At 51.2% G+C, this 22540-nt stretch overlaps 1 protein-coding gene across 3 annotated transcripts in view; it reads left to right on the plus strand.

Annotated features, from left to right (window-relative positions):
- The window catches only part of LOC139235038 (triacylglycerol hydrolase DDHD2-like), a 51807-nt gene that overhangs the window by 25481 nt on the left and 3786 nt on the right, over positions 1–22540 (plus strand). For 2 of the 3 annotated variants that reach the window (XM_070866143.1, XM_070866145.1), the window contains exons 9-16: positions 2064–2176; positions 4906–4998; positions 6569–6664; positions 7879–8040; positions 11010–11060; positions 15036–15191; positions 16266–16368; positions 17624–17797. In XM_070866143.1, the coding sequence (XP_070722244.1) occupies positions 2064–2176; positions 4906–4998; positions 6569–6664; positions 7879–8040; positions 11010–11060; positions 15036–15191; positions 16266–16368; positions 17624–17797 (948 nt within the window). The remainder of the gene's footprint in view (positions 1–2063; positions 2177–4905; positions 4999–6568; positions 6665–7878; positions 8041–11009; positions 11061–15035; positions 15192–16265; positions 16369–17623; positions 17798–22540) is intronic. The other variant, XM_070866144.1, reaches the window with a different exon arrangement.

Below are 22540 nucleotides of genomic sequence, written 5' to 3' on the forward strand. Positions count from 1 at the left end.
AATCATAAAGACCTCGATCACTTCACCCCTCAGCTTTGTCTTTAGAAAAGAGTCCCAGTCTGTTCGATCGTTCCTAACGGGTACAACCTGTCAGTTCTGGTAACGTTTCCATGGTCCCCTCGTGATGGAGTAAGATAGCGATAGTTTGACCCAATGATAATGGAGGACGAGTGATGTTGAGGGGAGATGCAACGAGACCTGGGCGTCATGGTACATCAGTCATTGAAGGTTGGCATGCAGGTACAGCAGGCGGTTAAGAAAGCAAATGGCAAGTTGGCCTTCATAGCAAGGGAATTTGAGTACGGGGCAGGGAGGTGTTACTACAGTTGTACAGGTCCTTGGTGAGGCCACACCTGGTGCATTGTGTACAGTTTTGGTCTCCTAACTTGAGGAAGGATATTCTTGCTATTGAGGGAGTGCAGCGAAGGTTCACCAGACTGATTCCCGGGATGGCGGGACTGACCTATCAAGAAAGACTGGATCAACTGGGCTTGTATTCACTGGAGTTCAGAAGAATGAGAGGGGATCTCATAGAAATGTTTAAAATTCTGACTGGTTTAGACAGGTTAGATGCAGGAAGAATGTTCCCAATGTTGGGGAAGTCCAGAACCAGGGGACACAGTCTAAGGATAAGGGGTAAGCCATTTAGGACCGAGATGAGGAGAAACTTCTTCACCCAGAGAGTGGTGAACCTGTGGAATTCTCTACCACAGAAAGTTGTTGAGGCCAATTCACCAAATATATTCAAAAAGGAGTTAGATGTAGTCCTTACTACTAGGGGGATCAAGGGGTATGGCGAGAAAGCAGGAATGGGGTACTGAAGTTGCATGTTCAGCCATGAACTCATTGAATGGTGGTGCAGGCTCGAAGGGCCGAATGGCCTACTCCTGCACCTATTTTCTATGTTTCTATCTGTGTGTCCATTATTATAAATATAAACCATGGAAGCCCTCTGTAGATTTCTGCCTCTAACCCACTCCCAGGTATCGTTGTCCGATTGTGACAACTGGGACTCCTGCTGGAGCTGATGAGCCTACGATTACATCTCTGTGCTGAAGCTTTTATTAAAATTCATTCACGGATTGTGGGCATCGCTGTCGAGGCTGGCATTTATTGCCCATCCCTAATTGCCCTCGAGAAGGTGGTGCTGAGCCGCATTATACAACTGAGTGAGTGTCTCGCTGGGCCATTTCAGAGGGCAGCTGAGAGTCAACCACATTGCTGTGGGCCTGGAGTCACATATAGGCCAGACCGGGTAAGGGCGGCAGATTTCCTTCCCTGAAGGACATTAGCGAACCAGATGGGTTTTTACGGCAATCCGGTAGTTTCATGGTCACCATTTCTGCATCTAGCGTTTTATTCCATATTTATTTAATTAACTGAATTTAATTTTCCCAGATGCCGAGGTGGGATTTGAACTCGTGTCTCCGGATCATTAGTCCAGGCCTCGGGATTACTGGTCCAGTAACATAACCATGATGCTACCGTACTGATGAAGTAGGGTGGGAGGAGGCTCATGTGGTGCATAAACGCATGGACCAGTTGGGCCGAATGGCCTGTTTCTGTGCCATAAAATAAATGTAAATATCGGCAAGCTTTTGCCAGTACCATTGGAGTCAAATGCAACGGCTTTACTTTTACCGGGTTGAGTGTGCTGACTATTTAGCTTTTTTAAATTCCAGATTTATTTAATGAACTGAATTTAAATTCCTCAGCTGCCGTGGTGGGATTTGAACTCATGATATCCGGATCTTTGGATTACGCCTCTGGATTACTTGTCCAGTAACATAGCCACTATGGTACTGTACCCCACATGAGTTATATTGTCCTTGTACAAGGAGTTACTTAACCCCAACTAACCTCGAGGGGCAGAGGTCTTTAAGATTATGAAAGGGTTTGATAGGGTCGACGTAGAGAAGATGTTTCTACATGTGAGACCAAAGCTAAGTTCCATAGATAGTCACTGATGCATCCAACAGGGAATTCGGGAGAAAACTCTTCGCCCAGAGAGTGGTGAGAAGGTGGAACTCACTCCCATTAACGTGGTGTCCCATTTTTCTCAGGCTCTCTGATAATCTTCGACATTCTGACAAACCAGGCGAGCTCCGGCTCCAGCTCCAGAGAATCCACTGGCAGACGGCACGAGGCAAGGAAGAATTGTCGTTCCTCCACCAAGGTACAGTCAGTCCGGGAGGTCCCGCGCATGGAGACCGGGGCTGCTCGTCACACCAGTGCGGTTTATGGGAGGGCTTTACTGGGATTTCTGGCTGGAAGGGGAACGAGAGAGTGGTGCATTGGAATTTTCTCTCTCTGGTTTTTTGACGTTCATTGGAGTTGCTTCCCTCCTTGTGTAAGTTTAATGCAACTTCAGCTCCTCACCATTCTTCACATCCCGGGAGATGCGAGGAGCAGTGCTACAGTACACTGGAGGGAGCTATGGTGGCTGCACATTCACAGAGGCAATTTACCACCTGTCATCATTGTTATATATGCAGACTATAGATATACTCCTGCGTAGTCACTGTATAGTTGCACAAGATGGAGACTTGTTTACCTGATGTACTATCAATAAGGTTTACACTGTGTATATACTATGCTGGGACCACTAGAGGGTGCAACTGGTGGAGCCTGGGGTTTCCTGCCCTGGTGGCAGGGGCTGCATAAAAGGGGAGCCACCATGCGGCTGCCTCACTCTGGAGTTACGAATAAAGGACCAAGGTCACTACAGTTTGAGTACAACACATTGCCTCGTGGAGTCATTCATAGGTACGTCACAGACATAATAATCATCATGGGCGGTCCCTCGAAATGAGGATGACTTGCTTCTACGCCAAAAAAGAATGAGTTCACAGGTGTTTCACTGAAGGACCTAATATTCCAGGTCCTGAACTACATCCTGAAGGGTGGAAGATACCTGTGCGTGGATTTTTTTTAACGTGTGGTGGCCATTGCACACCAGCCACCACACGGGCTTGACAGAGCTAGGTCTTGGTCCAGTGGCAAGGGTTATCCAAGACGACTGGAGACCAGCTCTGCTGCATGGACCTAGCGTGCACACATATTGCAGTGCGGGCTGGGCCCCGATAACATCCCTCTACAGTCTCTTGCCGCTCCTTTGCCCCGATCTCGGTGCTCCTGCTGTACCTGCTCTCGCTCTAATCACCGACCTGGACCTTGATGATGTCACTCTTTGCTGCCGTCGCCCTAGTGCACCAGCTCGCGCTGCTCCCTGAAGCGGTATTCCTCCACGCTGTCCATGGTCGCTCGCCGCTCCTTTTATGGCCGCGGCCTGCGTGAGAACAGCAGCGGCAGGTCGGGGCCATACAAGGAGCGGCAAGCGGCCTTGGGAGCAGCGTTAAGGCGTAGCGCGGGTAATGGAATGTCATCTGGTTTACCAATTCCTGGTGAAGGAGGAGTTGGGAATCCAGATTAAATCTATACCTTTCCTGGGTGAAATCAGGAAGTGCTTTTTCCACACACGGCATTGGAAATCTGGGATTCTTTCCCCTAAGATGGTGCATGCTGGGGATCAATTGAAATTTTCAAGACTAAAATCAGCAGATGTCTGTTGGGTATCGAGGAATACGGAACGGAGGCGGGGAAATGGAGATGAGTTACAGACCGACCTTGGTTTAATGAAATGATGGAGCAGGCTCGAGGGGCTGAATGGCCTTCTCCTGTACCCGATGTCCTGTATATTTAAACGTGATCAAACTGTCATTTGAAAAGTGACCTCCTCCCTCTGCCCCACTGATGTATTTCCACTACCTACTGGTCTTTAATAACAGCAATATTGGTGTATACGATGTCCTGAGATGAAGGGGTTGATTTATGAAGAAAGGTTGAGCAGGATGGGCCTATACTCATTGGAGTTTAGAAGAATGAGAGGTGATTTTATTGAAACATATAAGATTCTGAGGGGGCTCGACAGGGTAGATGCAGAGAGGATGATTCCCCTCGTGAGGGAATCTAGAACTGGGGGCATAATTTCAGAATAAGGGGAGGCCCATTTAAAACTGAGATGAGGAGAAATTTCTTCTGAGGGTCGCAAATCTTTGGAATTCTCCCCAGAGAGCTGTGGAGGCTGGGTCATTGACTATATTTAAGGTGGAGATGGACAGATCTTTGAGCGATAAGGGAGGCGAGGGTTGTGGGGACCCAGCAGGGAAGTGGAGTTGAGGCCAAGATCAGATCAGCCATGATCTTATTGAATGGCGGAGCAGGCTCGAGGGGCCGAATGGCCGACTCCTGCTCCTATTTCTTATGTACAACTGCTTATTGAGTTTGTATGAAATTCCTGTTCTTGGATAAGGAGTCAGGCTAGATACTGTAAGCTCAAAGTAAGTGTGACCGTAGTCCTTTATAACAGATCTCAGAGTGCCTCTCCAGCCTGTGAGGTCTCCTTATATACAGGTGCTCCCAAGGGATTGTGGGATCCCTTGGGACTCCAGGGGATAAGTTCTCTGGTGGTTAGACATGGTAATTACAGGTTTACATACATAACAATTCCTTTACTGTTTTAGTCGAGATGTTAAATGGGCATATGCCTGTGTTGAAGTAGACGGAGCAACGTTATAGAAACGCGAATCTTAATTTTGCAAACAACAATTTCCAGCCTCTTTTTTTTTTTATTGTTCAAATTTCCACCCGCTGTGGCTGTTGTTTCGGGGACAGTTCGAACAGTCCCACATGTTGTTATTTGGCCATCTGAGAACCACAGCGCTGAACGTGAGCACGGCTTTTCAAGCGTTGAGGACGGTTTCAGCTATACCCGATCCTCTCCTTACCCGACATCAGTACCTGTGCCCTCGGCACGGGACCGCCAGACAGATACCGGCCGCACGGAGTTTGGGCCAAACTGTACGCAACGCTGAAGCCTTTTTCTTTTCTGTTTGAACACCCCAGGAGGTGAGGACTGTGGAGGAAGCCCTGAAAAAACACGGATTGTCCGAGTTCCTGAGCATTTTGGAAAAGGAAAAGCTGGACTTGGAGTCACTGGTAAGATGCGTCTGAAAGTCTTCCTGCATTTTTTCTTCTCAATCAATTCCACATCTCTCTCCTGCGCCCCCAAACCTCCTCTCCAAGGTGAATCGCCTGAAAAGTGCGCAGTCCTTGGTAGCCTGGGACATTTGAACCCATGGAGCGCCACAGGAACAGTCAATGACTTGGCATTGGGCCAACGGGCCCAGAGGCATTGTTGCGGTGTTGAGATGCACCTCATCCGTTCCCTCTTCCTCTTCCACACAACGATTGTCCTTGCAACACAGATGGACAACCCGAGACTGGTTGATTCAAGGGGGAAGCCAAAGAGCATGTGCCAGTTACATAGAATCATAGAAAATAGGTGCAGGAGTAGGCCATTCAGCTCTTTGAGCCTGCACCACCATTCAATATGATCATGGCTGATCATGCAACTTCAGTACCCCATTCCTGCTTTCTCTCCATACCGCTTGATCCCTTTAGCCGTAAGGGCCACATCTAATTCCCTTTTGAATATATCCAGCGAACTGGCCTCAACAACTTTCTGTGGAAAAGAATTCCACAGGCTCACAATTCTCTGAGTGAAGAAGTTTCTCCTCATCTCGATCCTAAATGACTTACACTTTATCCTTAGACTATGACCCCTGGTTCTGGACTTCCTCAACATCGGGAACATTCTTCCTGCATCTAACCTGTCCAATCCCGTCAGAATTTTGTATACTTCAATGAGATCCCCTCTCATTCTTCTAAATTCCAGTGAATATAAGCCTAGTCGGTCCAGTCTTTCTTCATATGTCAGTCCTGCCATCCTGGTTGATACTTGGATTGAAGTTCTGTCCCTGTGAAATCCGAGAAGCTGCCAAGCTCATGTTCTGAAGCATTTTGGTCACTAGGCTTGATATTTCATTGGTTCCACAAGTCATCAAGTTGGATAGAACCATAGTTTACCCCTTGACCCGATAAAGCTTCAGCAAGTATACATGCAAACCCAATTAACTGCTCACTAAAATGATTCTTAGCTTACTTGAGATCACCTAAGACTCAGCTGCCACATGTCCTAACTCGCACCAAATCCCGCTCACCCATCACCCCTTGTGCTCGCTGACCCATGTCCTAACTCATACCAAGTCCCGCTCACCCATCACCCCCTGTGCTCGCTGACCGACATTGGCTCCCGGTTGAGTAATGCCTCGATTTCAAAATTCTCATCCTTGTTTACAAATCCCTCCATGGCCCTCGCCCCTCCCTATCTCTGTAATCTCTTCCAGCCCCACAACCCCCCAAGATGTCTGCGCTCCTCTAATTCTGCCCTCCTGAGCATCCCTGATTATAATCACTCAGCCATTGGTGGCCGAGCCTTCAGCTGCCTGGGCCTCGGTTTAACGTCACATCCGAAAGACGGCACCTCCGACAGTGCAGTGCTCCCCCAGCACTGTACTGGAGTGTCAGAAGATAGGGGAAGTTTGGCTCGAATGCATAATGTTTTGCAATGTGTGACAAGTTATACTCAAATCAGTGGAGTGAAATGAATCTTGTAAATCTTCCTGATTTTCCGTTCACGCATTTTTTTTGATTTTTATTTGATCAGGTGATGTGTTCCGACACCGAATTGAAGGAGCTGGGGATTCCTCTGGGACCAAGGAAAAAAATCCTGAGTCTGGCGAAGAAGCTGGCCAGTGCCCAGGTATAGCCGTTGATCGCGCTGTGCTGCGTCGCTTGCTGATTGCTTGCCCTTGCTGCTGGTATACAACAACAACATGTATTAACATAGCGCCTTTAGCGTAGTGAAACATCCCAAGACATTTCACAGGAGTACTATGAGATTAAAAATTTGACACTGAGCCGCATAAGGAGAAATTAGTGCAGGTAACCAAAAGCTTGGTCAAAGAGGGCGGTTTTAAGTATGTCCTGAAGGAGGTAGAGAGGTGGAGAGATTTAGGCAGGGAGTTCCAGAGCTTGGGGGCCCAGGCAACAGAAGGCACGGTCACCGATGGTTGAGCGATTTATAATCAGGGATGCTCAAGAGGGCAGAATTAGAGGAGCGCAGACATCTCGGGGGGGGGGGGGGGGGGGGGGGGGGGGGGGGAGGAGATTAGAGATAGGGAGGGGCGAGGGCCATGGAGGGATTTGAAAAGAAGGATGAGAATTTTGAAATTGAGGTGTTGCTTAACCGGGAGCCAGTGTCGGTCAGCGAGCACAGGGGTGATGGGTGAGCGGGACTTGGTGCGAGTTAGGACACGGGGCAGCCGAGTTTTGTATCACCTCCAGTGTAAGCTACAACTCTGCCTCAACGTGAAGAGTGCGGTCGGAAGGAATGTTGCCGCGTGGTGGAGGTTTCTGGTTGTCAAATGCACTGCCGTAGGGCTCTGGACAAAAATCTGGCGGTGGGGTGGGGGACAAAGCAATCTTTCGAAGAGCCGGCACAGGCACGACGGGCCAAATGGCCTCCTCCTGTGCTGCAAATTCTGATTTTATTCTAAGAGGCCATTGAAGGAAAGAAAGACTTGCATTTATATAGCACCTTTCACGACCACCGGATGTCTCAAAGCACTTTACAGCCAATGAAGTACTTTTGGAGTGTAGTCACTATTGTAATGAAATAATCGAAAGGTAGGTGGGGGGGGCGGAGGTAGGTAAGGGGGGTAGGGAGATGGGGGAGGCGGGGGTAGGTGGGGGGGTGGTGGGAGTGGAGGTAAGTAAGGGGCGCATGGGGTGGCGGGGGGGAGGCAAGGCAGAGGTGGGGGGGGGCGGAGGTTGGGTGTGGGGGGCAGAGAGGAAGAGGGGGGAGGTATGAATTGAGCACTGGCCCGATCGGCCTCCTGAGCTGAAATCTCTGTTTCGGCAATCCGCAGAGTGTTGCAGTGACGGCATTATTGCAAGTGCGTTTATATCTGGCAGGAGAACCGGGAAGAGGAGCAGATGGGCGAGCCGAGGGCCATTCCTGGGAAAGTGGGCCAGTCCGCGGAGGAGGAAGGGGGCGGCGAGCAGTCGCAGCGCCCCCTGTCCAACAGCAGCGTCACTTCGGTCAACTACGAACAGTTCGATGTCGGCATCGGTCAGGTAAGCACTGCTTGACCAACAGCTGACACAGGATCCGGCTTCCTGAGTAAATCCAGGAGTGGCACAGGCCTGCATTTTATTTGCCAATTTGGCTTGTTGAGGTTTGAGAAAGTGCCAATAATTGTGTGTAATTTCACAAACCTACGGAAGCACAAACTTAAAAGACAAAAAGAAATACTTAGATTTATATAGCGTCTTTCACGACCACCGGACGTCTCAAAGTGCTTTACAGCCAATGAAGTACTTTTGGAGTGTAGTCACTGTTGTAATGTGGGAAATGCGCAGCCAAAATTGCTCACAGCAAGCTCCCTCAAACAGCAATGTGATGTTTTTGTTATGTTGGTTGAGGGATGAATATTGGTCCAAGATACCGGGGATAACTCCCCTGCACTTCTTTCAAATACTGCCATGGGAACTTTTATGTCCACCTGAGAGGACAGACGGGGCCTCGGTTTAACATCCCATCCGAAAGATGGCACCTCCGACAGTGCGGCACTCCCTCAGCACTGCACTGGAGTGTCAACTGAGATTTTTGTGCTCCAGTCTCTGGAGTGGGACTTGAACCCACAACCTTCTGACTCGGAGGCGAGAGTGCTGCCCACTGAGCCATGGCTGACAAACTCACTCCATTCAATACACATCCATCTTCCTCCTGCTGTTCCCCTCTCTGCAGTGGGCAATAATCGACGCTAACAAATGAATCTCATGGACTCCCAAGGTTTCCTAGTGACCAAGAGTTGACCAGATGTCTGTCCCTGGAAGGAGTGTTGCTCGGATGAACTCTGACCCAGTCCGTTTGGATGTGCTCTGGTCGAATGCTGTTGGAGGGTGGCATCGCAGAGTTTTACACATGGTGCAATACACACTTCAATAGAGCTGAGTGCAGTCTAGGCATTGAGGTGTTTCCCACAACCACTTGAGCTGTCCTTGTTGCCTGTACTAGTTGTTAATCCATTAAAAGCAGAACCCTGCACAGGTCAGGAAACCCTTGCGTCGAATCTGAATGCAGCCACCCTCTGGAACTCTTTGTGTCTCTCCCCGAGGTCATCCCGTCCTTGCAATCCCGGAGCTGTTTACAGCTGACAATACACACGCTCGAGAGTGAAGTGTGTGTAACCTGCAAAGTTCAACACTCCCACATAGATTGTAACAAAACATTCCCAATCCACAGCCCACACCACCACCACATAAATCGCATAAAAAAAACCTAATCGCGCTTACCCGAGGTCGGCAATTACTGACTTCACTGCAGTCGCTCGGGCAGTCCACGTTCACAGGCGGTCCCACCAGGGGGCGCTGTGGGACGTTACGGGTCAGGCCACCAGGGAGTGCTGCGGGAGCCGCTACAGCTCGGGCCGTCCCCGTTCACAGGCGGTCCCACCGGGGGGCGATGCAGGGGCCGCTGCAGGTCGGGCCGTCCGCGTTCACAGGCGATCCCACCAGGGGGCGCTGCAGGGGCCGCTGCAGGTCGGGCCGTCCGCGTTCACAGGCGATCCCACCAGGGGGCGCTGCAGGTCGGGCCGTCCCCGTTCACAGGCGATCCCACCAGGGGGCGCTGCAGGGGCCGCTGCAGGTCGGGCCGTCCCCGTTCACAGGCGATCCCACCAGGGGGCGCTGCAGGTCGGGCCGTCCCCGTTCACAGGCGATCCCACCAGGGGGCGCTGCAGGTCGGGCCGTCCCCGTTCACAGGCGATCCCACCAGGGGGCGCTGCAGGGCGCTACGGGTAATGCAGGAGGCAAAAATCTGGCCGGTGTCGCAACCAGCGGGGTGTTGCACGCCGGCTCATCTCTCCCGGGCGGTAATGCTCCACGTCCCGCAATCCCGGCCCCAAAAACACAGGAAGCTGGCCGCCCGCCCGGAAAAGCTCACTGCCGCCATTGCCGAAAACACGGGCAGCAACGAGCCGTAAATCCAGCCCCGAGGTGGGGTTTTTTTATCGGGTTTTTTTTTTCTCACCAGGCCTGTCTCCGGGCATCCGCAAGCCGGCTCTTTGGCTCAGGATTGCCCCTTGCTCAGCCGGCCTAGTGCCCTGAGAGAGGTGTGCAACGCCTCCCTTAGCGCTCCGCCCCACACCCGGGGCCCAGCTGCCCAATTTTGCTGACTGAGGCGCAAACTGTTCCCGGGGCGGTATCAGGACCGCCCCGCCCCCATTAACGCCCCGAAATCCTCGACGCCGAAAATCCAGCCCTCGGCGTGGGAATTTTCATCACCGGATGCCCACCCGAAGCGTCGGTGCCTTTTACAAGCGGCTGCCTCGTCTGCTTTTGTATCAGCGACGGGTTCGAGTGAAACGGTAGCAAAATACCGCGGCTGCGGGAAATCTGAAATAAAACCAGAAAATGCTGGAAACACTCCGTGGGTCAGGCAGCATCTGTGGAGAGAGAAACAGAGTTAACGTTTCGGGGCAATGACCCTTCGTCAGAAGTGGGAAGCATTAGAGATGTAACCGGTTTTAAGCAAATGTAGGGGCAGGGGGAGGGGGGGGGGGGGAAAGAACAAAAGGGAAGGTCTGTGATAGGGTAGAGGGCAGGAGAGATTAAAATGTTATTTATTTTTGGACAGCAGGTAATTCTGCCATTCCCATTGACACCCTATCTAGACCCATCTTCTGTTCCTTTACTTGTCCCATTACCATCTCCTTTCGCCTCGCACCATCATCCCTTTTGTCATTTAATCTCTCCTGCCTTCCACCCTATCACACACCTCTTTTGTGTTATTTCCTCCCCCCCCCCCTGCCCCTGACACTTGCTTAAAACCCGTTACATCTCCAGCTTTTCCCAGTTCTGATGAAGGGTGGTGGGCCTGAAATGTTAACGCTGTCCTCTTATCACGGACGCTGCCCGACCCGCTGAGCGTTTCCAGCATTCTCTGCCTTCGTCGCAGGCTCCTGTTGAAGGTCGGTGTTGGCTGCGTTGTTAACTTTGACCCCTGTGTGATTTTTTTTTTTTGGATTTATCTTTGTGAATAGCCCGCGCCTCCCAATGCCACCAGCTGGTACTTGGCAATTGGCACTGGCCAGGTTGGTCTCTCACGTACCTCCTCCTCTCGCTCGTCTCCTGTGTTTGCTGTGTTGTGCCTTGGTCTGTCCCTGTCACTCTCGACAGCTGCATGCACGGTTTGCAGTGTGTGTGCGCGCGAGCGAGCGAGTGTCTGCGTGCGTGTGTAATCTCTGATGTGAGCACGTCCGGAACAATGTTCCCTACAAGCTGCACTTTGTTCTGCGTGGCCTGTTCCTTTTAGTGCATGGTCCCTTTAAATTTGCGCACATAGTTCCCTCTAATATTTTTTTACCGTGCGCGGTCCCTTTAAATTCAAGTTTTGCGCACGTGCGGTTTGTACAATGCAAAGGCCATTGAGCGTCCTGTGTGGGACCGTTCCTCTTAATCTTCGGCAGCACCTCCCAAACCCGCGACCTCTACCACCTAGAAGGACAAGGGCAGCAGGCGCATGGGAGCACCACCACCTCCACGTTCCCCTCCAAGTCACACACCATCCCGACTTGGAAATATATCGGCCGTTCCTTCATCGTCGCTGGGTCAAAATCCTGGAACTCCCTCCCTAACAGCACTGTGGGAGCACCTTCACCACACGGACTGCAGCGATTCAAGAAGGCGGCTCACCACCACCTTCTCAAGGGGCAATTAGGGGATGGGCAATAAATGCCGGCCTTACCAGCGACGCCCACATCCGAGGATTAACATTTTAATTAACGCGAGGCCAGGCAGCTTTGAAGGAACCTGTGTCCTGATCGCATGTTGGTTCCCCGGGTGGTGGGGGGGAGAGAGCGAGTATAATGAGCGGTGACGCGAGTAATTTCAAGGGGTGTTACCTGAAACGGTTCTGCTCAGTGAATAGTTAATATTCTGCAACCTGTGATTAAATGCTGATCCAGCGCTCGGCTGAACCTGCTCGGCAGCATCTTTTGAACTCTGCACCATTTCTGTTCCCCAAGTCATTGGTAAATGTCGAGTTTATTCTGTAACGCAGCATTTTTCTCACTGAACGAGCACGGGGGTTCTGTTCACGGGGAAATGGAGCGCGCGGTACATACCGAGGAGCATGACATTGGCAGGGAGCTCCAAGAGAATACCTTGTCTGGATCCCGATGTTCTAAACCTTTCCAGGTTTGCTCTTCCTGTTTTTCCATCAGATGCCCCGGTAGATTTATGCCACTTTGGCTATTTCCAAGTGCCCTGATTGGTGGAAGACCCGAGGGTTTTGACGGCATTAACGGGCAGATCACGGCTTCAGGATGAGTTTTTTTTTTTATTAAGCCTTGCATTTATATAGCTCCTTTCACGAGCGCCGGATGTCCCAAGGCACTTTACAGCCAATGAAGTACTTGTAGAGCAAAAGCAAAATACTGCGGATGCTGGGATTCTGAAATAAAAACAGAAAATGCTGGACATCTCAGCTGGTCAGGCAGCATCTGTGGAGAGAGAAACCGAGTTAACGTTTCGGGTCTGTGACCCTTCGTCACAACCTTTTAGAGCGCAGTCGCTGTTGTAATGTGGGAAACGCAGCAGCCAATTTGCGCACAGCAAGCTCCCACACACAGCAATGTGACAATGACCAGATAATCTGTTTTTGTTATGTTGATTGAGGGATAAATATTGGCCCCAGGACACCAGGGATAACTCCCCTGCTCTTCTTCGAAGTAGTGCCGTGGAATCTTTTACGTCCAACTGGGAGAGCAGGCGGGGCCTCGGTTTAACGTCTCATCCGAAAGACGGCACCTCCGACAGTGCGGCGCTCCCTTGGCACTGCTCGGAGTGTCAGCCTAGATTTTTGTGCTCCACAACCTTCTGACCTAGAGGCGAGAGTGCTGCCCACTGAGCCACTGCTGACACGCAATCCATCATTGCAAGGTCAATGGCTCTTTATAATATTATGTTATATAATAAATAGAAGCCCCTGAACTACTGTACTCCATGAAGGAAATGGCATGCTCAAATTGGGTGAAACGTTTTTTGGTAGCATGCACTGTAACCAAACTGCATGTTTTATCCAGTCTGATATGTTGGCTGATGTATGGTATGGTATGGTATGTTGTCCTATATTACAGAACCCTTGACTCCCTTATTGCTCAAAAACCTGTCTATCTCCATCTTAAATATATTCAATGACCCAGTCTCCACAGCTCTCAAGGGCATAGAATTCCACAGACTTGCAGCACTCTGAGAGAAGAAATTCCTCCATCCTCATCCTCATCAAAAAAGCAAATGATGTGTTGGCCTTTCTTAAAAGAGGTTTTGAGTATAAGAATAAAGATGTCTCGCTGCAATTATATAGGGCCCTGGTGAGACCGCACCTGGAGTATTGTGTACAGTTCTGGTCTCCTTACCGAAGGAAGGATATACTTAACTATAGAGGGAGTGCATCGCAGGTTCACCAGACTGATTCCTGGGATGGGAGGATTGTCCGATGAGGAGAGATTGAGTAGACTAGGCCTATATTCTCTGGAGTTTAGAAGAATGTGAGGTGATCTCATTGAAACTTACACAATTCTTACAGGGCTTGACAGGGTAGACACAGGGAGGATGTTTCCTCTGGCTGGGGAGTCTAGAACCAGGGGTCACAGTCTCAGAATAAGGGGTCGGCCATTTAGGGCTGAGATGCGAAATTTCTTCACTCGGTGAGTGGTAAATCTTTGGAATTCTCTACCCCAGAGGGCTGTGGAAGCTCAGTCGTTGAGTATATTCAAGACAGATAGATTTATGGCTATTAAGGGATATGGGGATAGTGCAGGAAAGTGGAGTTGAGATAGATGATCAGCCATGGTCTTATTGAATGGCGGAGCAGTCTCGAGGGACAAAATGGCCGACTCCTGCTCCTATTTCTTATGTTCTTATAGTCTAAGTATCTTCAGAGCAGCCCACTTTTAGCATATAACGCTTTGGCCCCTGTGTTGTTGGGCTTGTGCGATTAATGTGTAGTACGCCACGCCAAGCCAAGCAGCATGGGGGGGTGATCCAGCGCGTGGCATTGCAGCTGGTGCTAAGCTGAAATTACCACTCTTGCAACGACTGCGTCATCCCCTCCGTGCAGCCTGGGTGCGAAACGTTGCCAGGTGGCAGACAATCATGGCGTTCACAAGTCTTGTGGGAGAAGCTGCTCGGAATGAAGGGCATGCAGAGGATGTGGCTTTCCATGGGGCCTCCTTTTAGAATGGGAGCAGGGCAGCCGTGACTCCCATCTGCTTCCGAATGGGCGCTGGCCTGTCAGCTGCTTGGCTGACAACAGAGCAGGCCAAAGCCAAAGGTCACCTGGGGATAGGTCATCCGAGGAAGCTACTTGTCTTTCGAGGAATTGGTGCCTCTTGTTGCAGCCATGAATTGTGCCCCTTTGGCCTGCGTTGCCAAGGGCAACATAAGAATTAGGGGCAGGAGTAAGCCTTGCTACCCCTCGACCCTGCTCTGCAGTTCCATTAGATCATGGCTGATCTTCTACCTCAATACCACCTTCCTGCACTATCCCCAAATCCCTTGCTTCCCTTATTGTCTAAAAAATCTATTGATCTCAGTCTTGAAAATCTATCGATCTCTGTCTTGCATATACTCAAAGAATGAGCCTCCACAGCCCTCTGGGGCAGAGAATTCCAAAGATTCACCACCCTCTGAGTGAAGAAATTCCTCCTCATCTCAGTCCTAAATGGCCGACCCCTTATTCTGAGATTGTGACCCCTGGGCCTAGGGGGAAACGTCCTCCTTGCATCTACCCTGTCAAGCCCTCCTAAAAAATGTATACATTTCAATGCGATCACCTCTCATTCTTCTAAACTCCAGAGAATGTAGGCTCAATCTACTTGATCTCTGCTCATTGGACAACCCTCGTGTCCTAGGAACCAATCGGTGATAGAATTGCTGGTTGTCGAGGCTGCACAGCATGAGCCAACAGTTGCTCTGTGAAGGTGGTTCGCCATCTGGCATTTATATTGAATTTTAAAAAGAACTATTTATTTTTTCCCCCCCCACCCCAACACCCCGGGCCTCAGGTTTCAGTGAACTATCCGCGCCTCAACTTTGAACCGGAGATCTTCTTTGCGTTCGGCTCGCCGATCGGGATGTTCCTGACGGTGCGAGGGCTGAAGAGGATCGATCCCAACTACACTTTCCCCACGTGCCGGAGGTTCCTCAACATCTATCACCCCGTAGGTATCGGCTCCGGGCTCTGCGGGCAAGTTCGGGGTTTGCGTTTTCGGACGGAGGGTTTATCAGGGCGGTAATGGCGGCGGGGCGGTAAAGTTTGCGCCGGGAGATGGTTTGCGTCCGCAGCCGTAGCATTCAGCAGCTGGGCCCCGAGAGTGGGGCGGAGCGCGAAGGGAGGTGTTACACGCCTCCTCTTAGTGCGCTAGTCCATCTGAGCAACTGAAAATCCCAAGGCAAGGAGCCAGCCTTGGAGCAACCCCGAGAGAGGCTTCCCTGGAAAAAATTTTTAAAAATTGACACAAAAAACACTTGAACCCCCAACTTCTGACTCCGCAAGAGTGCTGCCCACTGTGACACTAAAACCCCAAGGAGCTTCACAGGAGTCTTATAAAACACAATTCTATACCGAGCTACATAAGGAGAAATTAGGGCAGAGGCTTGGTCAAAGGGGTAGGTTTTAATGCAAGTCTTAAAGGAGACGCCAAGAGGTTTAGGGAGGGAATTCCAGAGCTTAGGGCCCAGGCAACAGAAGGCACCGCCACCGATGGTGGAGCGATTATAACAGGAGGGCAGATTTAGAGGAGCCCAGATATCTTGTTGCGGGAGGGGGCGTTATGGGGCTGGAGGAGATTACAGAGATGGGGAGGGGTGAGGGCCATAGAGATTTGAAAGTAAGGATGAAAATTTTGCAATCGAGGCGTTGCTTAGCCGGGAGTCAATGTAGATCAGAGAGCAAAGAGAGTGATGGGTGAGCTGGATTCGGTGCAAGTTCGGACACAGGCAGCTGAGTTTTGGATCACCTCTAGTTTACGTAGAGTAGAATGTGGGAGGCCAGCCAGGAGTGCACTGGAATAGTCAAGTCTAGAGGTCACTAGCCAGATTCACCACAAGTAACACAACTGCTTTGTCCCTTTTGGAGGCTTATCTCCTCCGTAATTCTCTCCTGATGAAGGTGCCGGGGTTTTGAGTTTGAAGCCAGGAAACGGTCTGGGGTCAGATGGTGCAGCTTTGTGTCACACTTGGTGATGACCCTTTTTGACGTCTGTCCTTCTCTCCCCTCCCACCCGCCCTTGTAGTTTGATCCCGTTGCTTACAGGGTGGAGCCCATGATCGTGCCAGACGTGGAGCTGGAGCCAATGCTGATCCCTCACCACAAGGGCAGGAAGAGAATGCACCTGGGTAAGTAACATCCAGATGGCAATGGTCAGACCCGAACATGGCACCTGTTAAACCAGTGCAAGGTCTGACCACGTTTGACCCAACGCCTTCCAATTTATCTGGTGTATTTAGCCTTTCTGAGTTCTGAATCCAACTTGGCTCTGCACAGGGGTGAGGTGGACACCGGTAACCCTGCTGCTGTGGACACCGGTCTACCCTGCTGCTGTGGACATGGCCCAAAAGGTTTGTGGTTGCATACAGCGAATGGTACAGCACCGAAGGAGGCCATTCGGCCTAGCGTGCCTGTGCCAGCTCTTTGAAAGAGTGACCCAATTAGTGCCCTCCTCCCCCCCCCCCCCCCCCCCCCCCCCCCCACACTCTGTCCCCACAGCCCACACGGTGCTGTAGTTGCAATCCACTATCTTGCTGGGTTCTTGTGGAGGACAGGAGCATCCTGTTTGTACCCGGGTGCAGGCACTCTGGTGCTAATGCCCGCTTCCCCTACCACTTGGGTCAGGTCACTGTTGGAGCGAGTCTGCGCTGGCTGCTTTGCACATTACGATCGAGACACGAGGCCGCCAAGGTGGACCAGAGAGTGACGCTTCTCTAGTTCTTGTTCCCACACCCCTCCCTGACTTGTTCTTTTACTCTTTCCACCCATTCCCCCCCCGCCCCCCGTCTTGGTTCCTCCCCTCTCGGTGGCCTATTGTCCGTTCCCCGTCCACTAGGACCTCCACAGCCTCCCTCAACCCTGCTTGAAGTCACACAGGCTCTTGGAGATGGTAATGGGCCTTAAAGAGGGGGGCACTTTCAGCCCCCGTGTCTGTAACCAAAGGTGTGCACGGAGGTGGCTCCAGGCTAAATGGCCACCTGGTTCCATGCGGCCAAGCCCGGCAACAACTGGAACTGGCGAGACAGCGCACAAATTAAATTACTGAGTCGAAGAACTTTTGTTTGGGAAAAAAACTTTTATCAAAAGTACATATTTTCCCTTCCGTTCGATTGCTGTCTGGGGGTGGGGGGGTGCCGGGGCGGGGTCTCCCAGTCTGAGGGCGGGGCCTGGGGTGTGGTCTCCTGGTTTGGGGATAGGGCTCGGGGCGCGGTCTCCCTGTCTGGGGCAGGGTTCGGGGCGGGGTCTCCCATTCTGGGGACGGGCTCTCCCGGACTGGGGGCGGGGCCCGGGGCGGTCTCTCCCGGTCTGGGGGCGGGATCTTGGGTTATATATGAAGATTATTTTGTTGCACTGCCATCTGTTTGTGTGTGTGTGTCCGAGCAGAACTGAAGGACAGCCTGACCCGGATGGGCTCGGATTTGAAGAATGGATTGTTTTGCTCCCTGAGGAGCGCCTGGCAGTCGCTGACCCGGATCCAGTCGGCCACGCCGCAACTGCTCGCCGACGCAGCCGCCATGGGTCACCACGGCAACGAGCCGGCAGCCAAGGAGACTGAAGGTGGGGCCAACTCCCTCCAACACCTCCCCGTGCCTCTCTCTATAGCTCTCGTAAAACGTTCACGTCCCAAACGACAAGCGGGATCGATTCGGCATTCCCAGAATCCCAGCAAGTATCCAGGCCGGAGCGAGACTGGGTCACATCATCACGGCCTACTCTCCACCTCCAATCATGGCTTCCTGATGGGAGGGTGGGGTGGGTGAATTCAGCCGAAGGGTTTGAACCAAAACAAGGATTTAAGGAGGGATGTACTTGCAGTTCAGAGAAGGACCTTGTGCATGAAACACACAAAGTTAGTATACAGGTACAGCAAGTAATCAGGAAGGCTAAAGGAATGTTGGCTTTTATTGCAAGGGGGATAGAGTATAAAAGCAGAAAAGTCCTATTGAGGGAGTGCAGTGAATGTTCACCAGACTGATTCCTGAGATGGAAGGACTGACATATGAAGAAAGACTGGATCGACTAGGCTTGTATTCACTGGAATTTAGAAGAATGAGAGGGGATCTCATAGAAACATATAAAATTCCGATGGGATTGGACAGGTTAGATGCAGGAAGAATGTTCCCGATGTTGGGGAAGTCCAGAACCAGGGGTCACAGTCGAAGGATAGGGGGTAAGCCATTTAGGACCGAGATGAGGAGAAACTTCTTCACTCAGAGAGTGGTGAACCTGTGGAATTCTCTTCCACAGAAAGTTGTTGAGGCCAGTTCGTTGGATATATTCAAAAGGGAGTTAGATGTGGCCCTTACGGCTAAAGGGATCAAGGGATATGGAGAGAAAGTAGGAATGGGGTACTGAAGTTGCATGATCAGCCATGATCATATTGAATGGTGGTGCAGGCTCAAAGGGCCGAATGGCCTACTCCTGCACCTAGTTTCTATATTTCTATGTAACTGTACAGTTTTGGTCTCCTTATTTAAAGAGGGATATACTTGCTTTGGAGGCAGTTCAGTGAAGGTTCACTAGATTGATTCCTGGGATGAAGGGGTTGTCTTCTAAGGAAACGTTGGGCCTATACTCATTGGAGTTTAGGAGAATGAGAGCTGATCTTATTTCTGAGGGGGCTTGACAAAGTAGATGCAGAGAGGATGTTTCGCCTCGTGGAGGAATCTAGAACTAGGGGCATTGTTGCAGAATAAGGGGTCGCCCATTTAAAACAGAGATGAGGAGGAATTTCTTCTCTGAGGGTTGTGAATCTTTGGAATTCTATGCCCCAGAGAGCTGTGGAGGCTGGATCATTGAATATATTTAAGGTAGAGATATACAGATTCTTGAACTATCAGGGAGTCGAGGGTTATGGGTAGCGGGCAGGGAAGTGGAGTTGAGGTTGAAGATCAGCCATGATTTTATTGAATGGCGGAGCAGGCTCGAGGGGCCGAATGGCCGACTCCTGCTCCTATTTCTTATGTTCTTATGGAAACCTGTGCGTCTCGGCACTGCGGGAAAGATGTGCAATTAGTTCCATCTCTATTGTTAACTCGCGTTCAAGTCACCAGTCAGCTCTGGAACACCAGTCCTGCCGATTGAATTGAAATCGGTCTTGATTTTAACAAGTGTCTCAAAGTGCTCCCTCTCTCTCTCCCCAGGTATCCTTCTCCTCAGGTCAGTGCGCCCGTTAGCTTGGCTCCATCGGTAGCATTTGCCGGGGGTTCGGCCAGGGGTCGGCTGATCGTAGTTTTGAGCCTAAACCCGGCGGTGGGGGGGTGGGGGAGGAGATGTGGTGGGTGTATCGGCCGGCATTCCAGTGCCGAGGGAGCGCCGCATGATCTGTGGGCCTGGCATCTTTTGAGGTTCTTGTTGGTCTGCTCCCTTGTTCTTCTGTGTCTCGTGACTTTAAACGCCAGATTGCGCACACAGCCAGTTGTAGCGATGCAGGATCGGGTCTTGATTGGAACTCCGCACCTCACTAAACCAGTATGAGAGCTCCGTGAGACAACACACTTCCAGAGTCCAGTGTGAGCTTGCTGATAAACAGTGGTTTCCTCCCGTCTCGCTCCTCCCAAATCCCTCCGTTAATCGCCACAATCCGTGCATGACACCAACAAATCAAAGATACAAACAGAATAACAGCATGAACTAAACAAACATGCACTTCCATAAACACAAGTGACCTGATAGGACGAGTTTTTCAGGGCAATCATTTATTACCCTGACCAGAAGGGACCTCATTGCCATCATGAACTCATCCCATGCCCACAAACATAAGTGACCAAGCTGACCTATTCCAGACCATTACAGACATGGCCGAGTGACTCTTGCACTCTACTTTCCTGTCAAGGTCGCCTTGCTTTTCGACACAATTTGTAACACGTGCTTTGCCGATCCCACAGACTGTCCACAACCCTTCATTCCCACATTCCTCTCTGAAGAGGGAGCAGGGTGATCTCCCAGTGCCCTGGTCAACTTGTCTTTCTTGGCAACATCACGTGGCAGTGTGAGACTGGCTGCCCCTTTTCCCTAACCATCACCGTGTGTCTCCCTCACCCAACCCCCCCTCCCTGCGCGCCCACCCACCCGCCCCAAATAAATTCACTGACTAGGATGTGAGAAGCCCTTTGAGGCTTTACAACAGAAGGCACTGTATAAATGCTGGTATTGCCACCCGTGAAGCAATGCTTTGTGGACACCTCGCTAGTCTTCATAGAATGGTTACAACACAGAAGGAGGCCATGCGGCCCGTCAAGCCCGTGCCAGCTCTCCAAGAGCATTTCAGCCAGTCCCTTTCCCCATAGCCCTGCAAATGTTTTTTTCCTTCAGGTACTTAGCCGATTCCCTTTTGAATTGACTCTTGACTTGACTATGCCAACGCACTCCTGGCTGGGCTCCCACATTCTACCCTACTCAAACTTCAGGTCATCTAAAACTCAGCTGCCCCGTGTCCTAACTCATACCAAGTCCCGCTCACCCATCACCGCCTGTGCTCGTTGACCTACATTGGCTCCCGGTTAAGCAATGCCTCGATTTCAAAATTCTCATCCTGGTTTACAAATCCCTCCATGGCCTCGCCCCTCCCTATCTCTGTAATCTCCTCCAGCCCCACAACCCCCCGAGATCTCTGCGCTCCTCTAATTCTGCCCTCCTGAGCATCCCTGATTATAATCGCTCAACCATCGGTGGCTGTGCCTTCTGTTGCCGAGGCCCCAAGCTCTGGAACTCCCTTCCTAAACCTCTCCACACCTCTGCCTCATTTTCATCCTTTAAGACACCCTTAAAACCTACCTCTTTGACCAAGCTTTTGCCCTAATTTCTTTTTATGTGGCTTGACGTCAAATTTTTGTCTTATAATGTTTTTATGAAGCACCTTGGGACGTTTTACTACGTTAAAGTTGCTATATAAATACTTCTCTTCTTAGGTGGTCCCTCATATCGAGGATGACTTGCTTCCACGCCAAAAAGGGATGAGTTCACAGGTGTTTCAATGAAGGACCTGATATTCCAGATCCCGAACTACATCCTGAAGGGTGGAAGATGCCCGTGTATTGATTTTTTTTTAACGTGTGGTGGCCGTTGCACACCAGCCACCACATGGGCTAAACAGAGCGAGGTCTTGGTCCAGTGGCAAGGATTAACCAGGATGACTGGAGACCTGCTCTGCTGCACGGACCCAGTGTGCACACATATCGCAGTGTGGGCTGGCCCGTGCTGCCCCTGGGCCCTCGCCTCTCCTGGGCCTCGATCACATTGTTCCACGATCACTCGCCACTCCTGCGCCCCAACCTCGCTGCTCCTGCAGTACCTGCCCACGCTCCAATCAGCGACCTCGACCTTGGTGACATCCAATCCAGTCGCCCTCTTCACAGCCGTCGCTCTCCAGCACATGCTGTACCTTGACGTGGTATGCTCCTTTTGAAGGCGCTGACCTTGTAACTATACAAAAAGTGAGTCACAAAGAATGGTTACGCCATCAACGGGCACGGTTCCTCAACGCGAATCTTGACCGTCCAGTCTTGCCATTGCCAGGGGATCTCGGGCTGGCATCAGGGCCAGGGCCACACGGAACCGCTTTATAAATACATCATCATCATAGGCAGTCCCTCGGAATCGAGGAAGAGTTGCTTCCACTCTTAGCATGAGTTCTTGGGTGGCTGAACAGTCCAATACGAGAGCCACAGTCTCTGTCACAGGTGAGACAGATAGTCGTTGAAGGGAAGGGTTGGAGGGGAGCCCGATTTGCCGCACGCTCCTTCCGCTGTCTGCGTTTGATTTCTGCGTGCTCTCGACGACGAGACTCAAGCTCAGCGCCCTCCCAGATGCACTTCCTCCACTTTGGGCGGTCTTTGACCAGGGACTCGCAGGTGTCAGTGGGGATGTCGCACTTTATCAGGGAGGCTTTGAGGATGTCCTTGTAACATTTCCTCTGCCCACCTTTGGCTCGTTTGCCGTGGACGAGTTCCGAGTAGAGCGCTTGCTTTGGGAGCCTCGTGTCTGGCATGCGAACTATGTGGCCTGCCCAGCGGAGCTGATCAAGTGTGGTCAGTGCTTCAATGCTGGGGATGTTGGCCTGTACGAGGACGCTGATGTTGGTTCATCTGTCCTCCCAGGGGATTTGAAGGATCTTGCAGAGACATCGCTGGTGGTATTTCTCCAGCGACTTGAGGTTTCTACTGTACATGGTCCACGTCTCTGAGCCATACAGGAGGGGCGGGTATTACTACGGCCCTGTAGACCATGAGCTTGGTGACAGTTTTGAGGGCCTGGTCTTCAAACACTCTCTTCCTCAGGCGGCCGAAGGCTGCACTGGCG

Source organism: Pristiophorus japonicus, chromosome 22, assembly GCF_044704955.1.
Source record: "Pristiophorus japonicus isolate sPriJap1 chromosome 22, sPriJap1.hap1, whole genome shotgun sequence".
Taxonomy (NCBI): Eukaryota; Metazoa; Chordata; class Chondrichthyes; family Pristiophoridae; genus Pristiophorus; species Pristiophorus japonicus.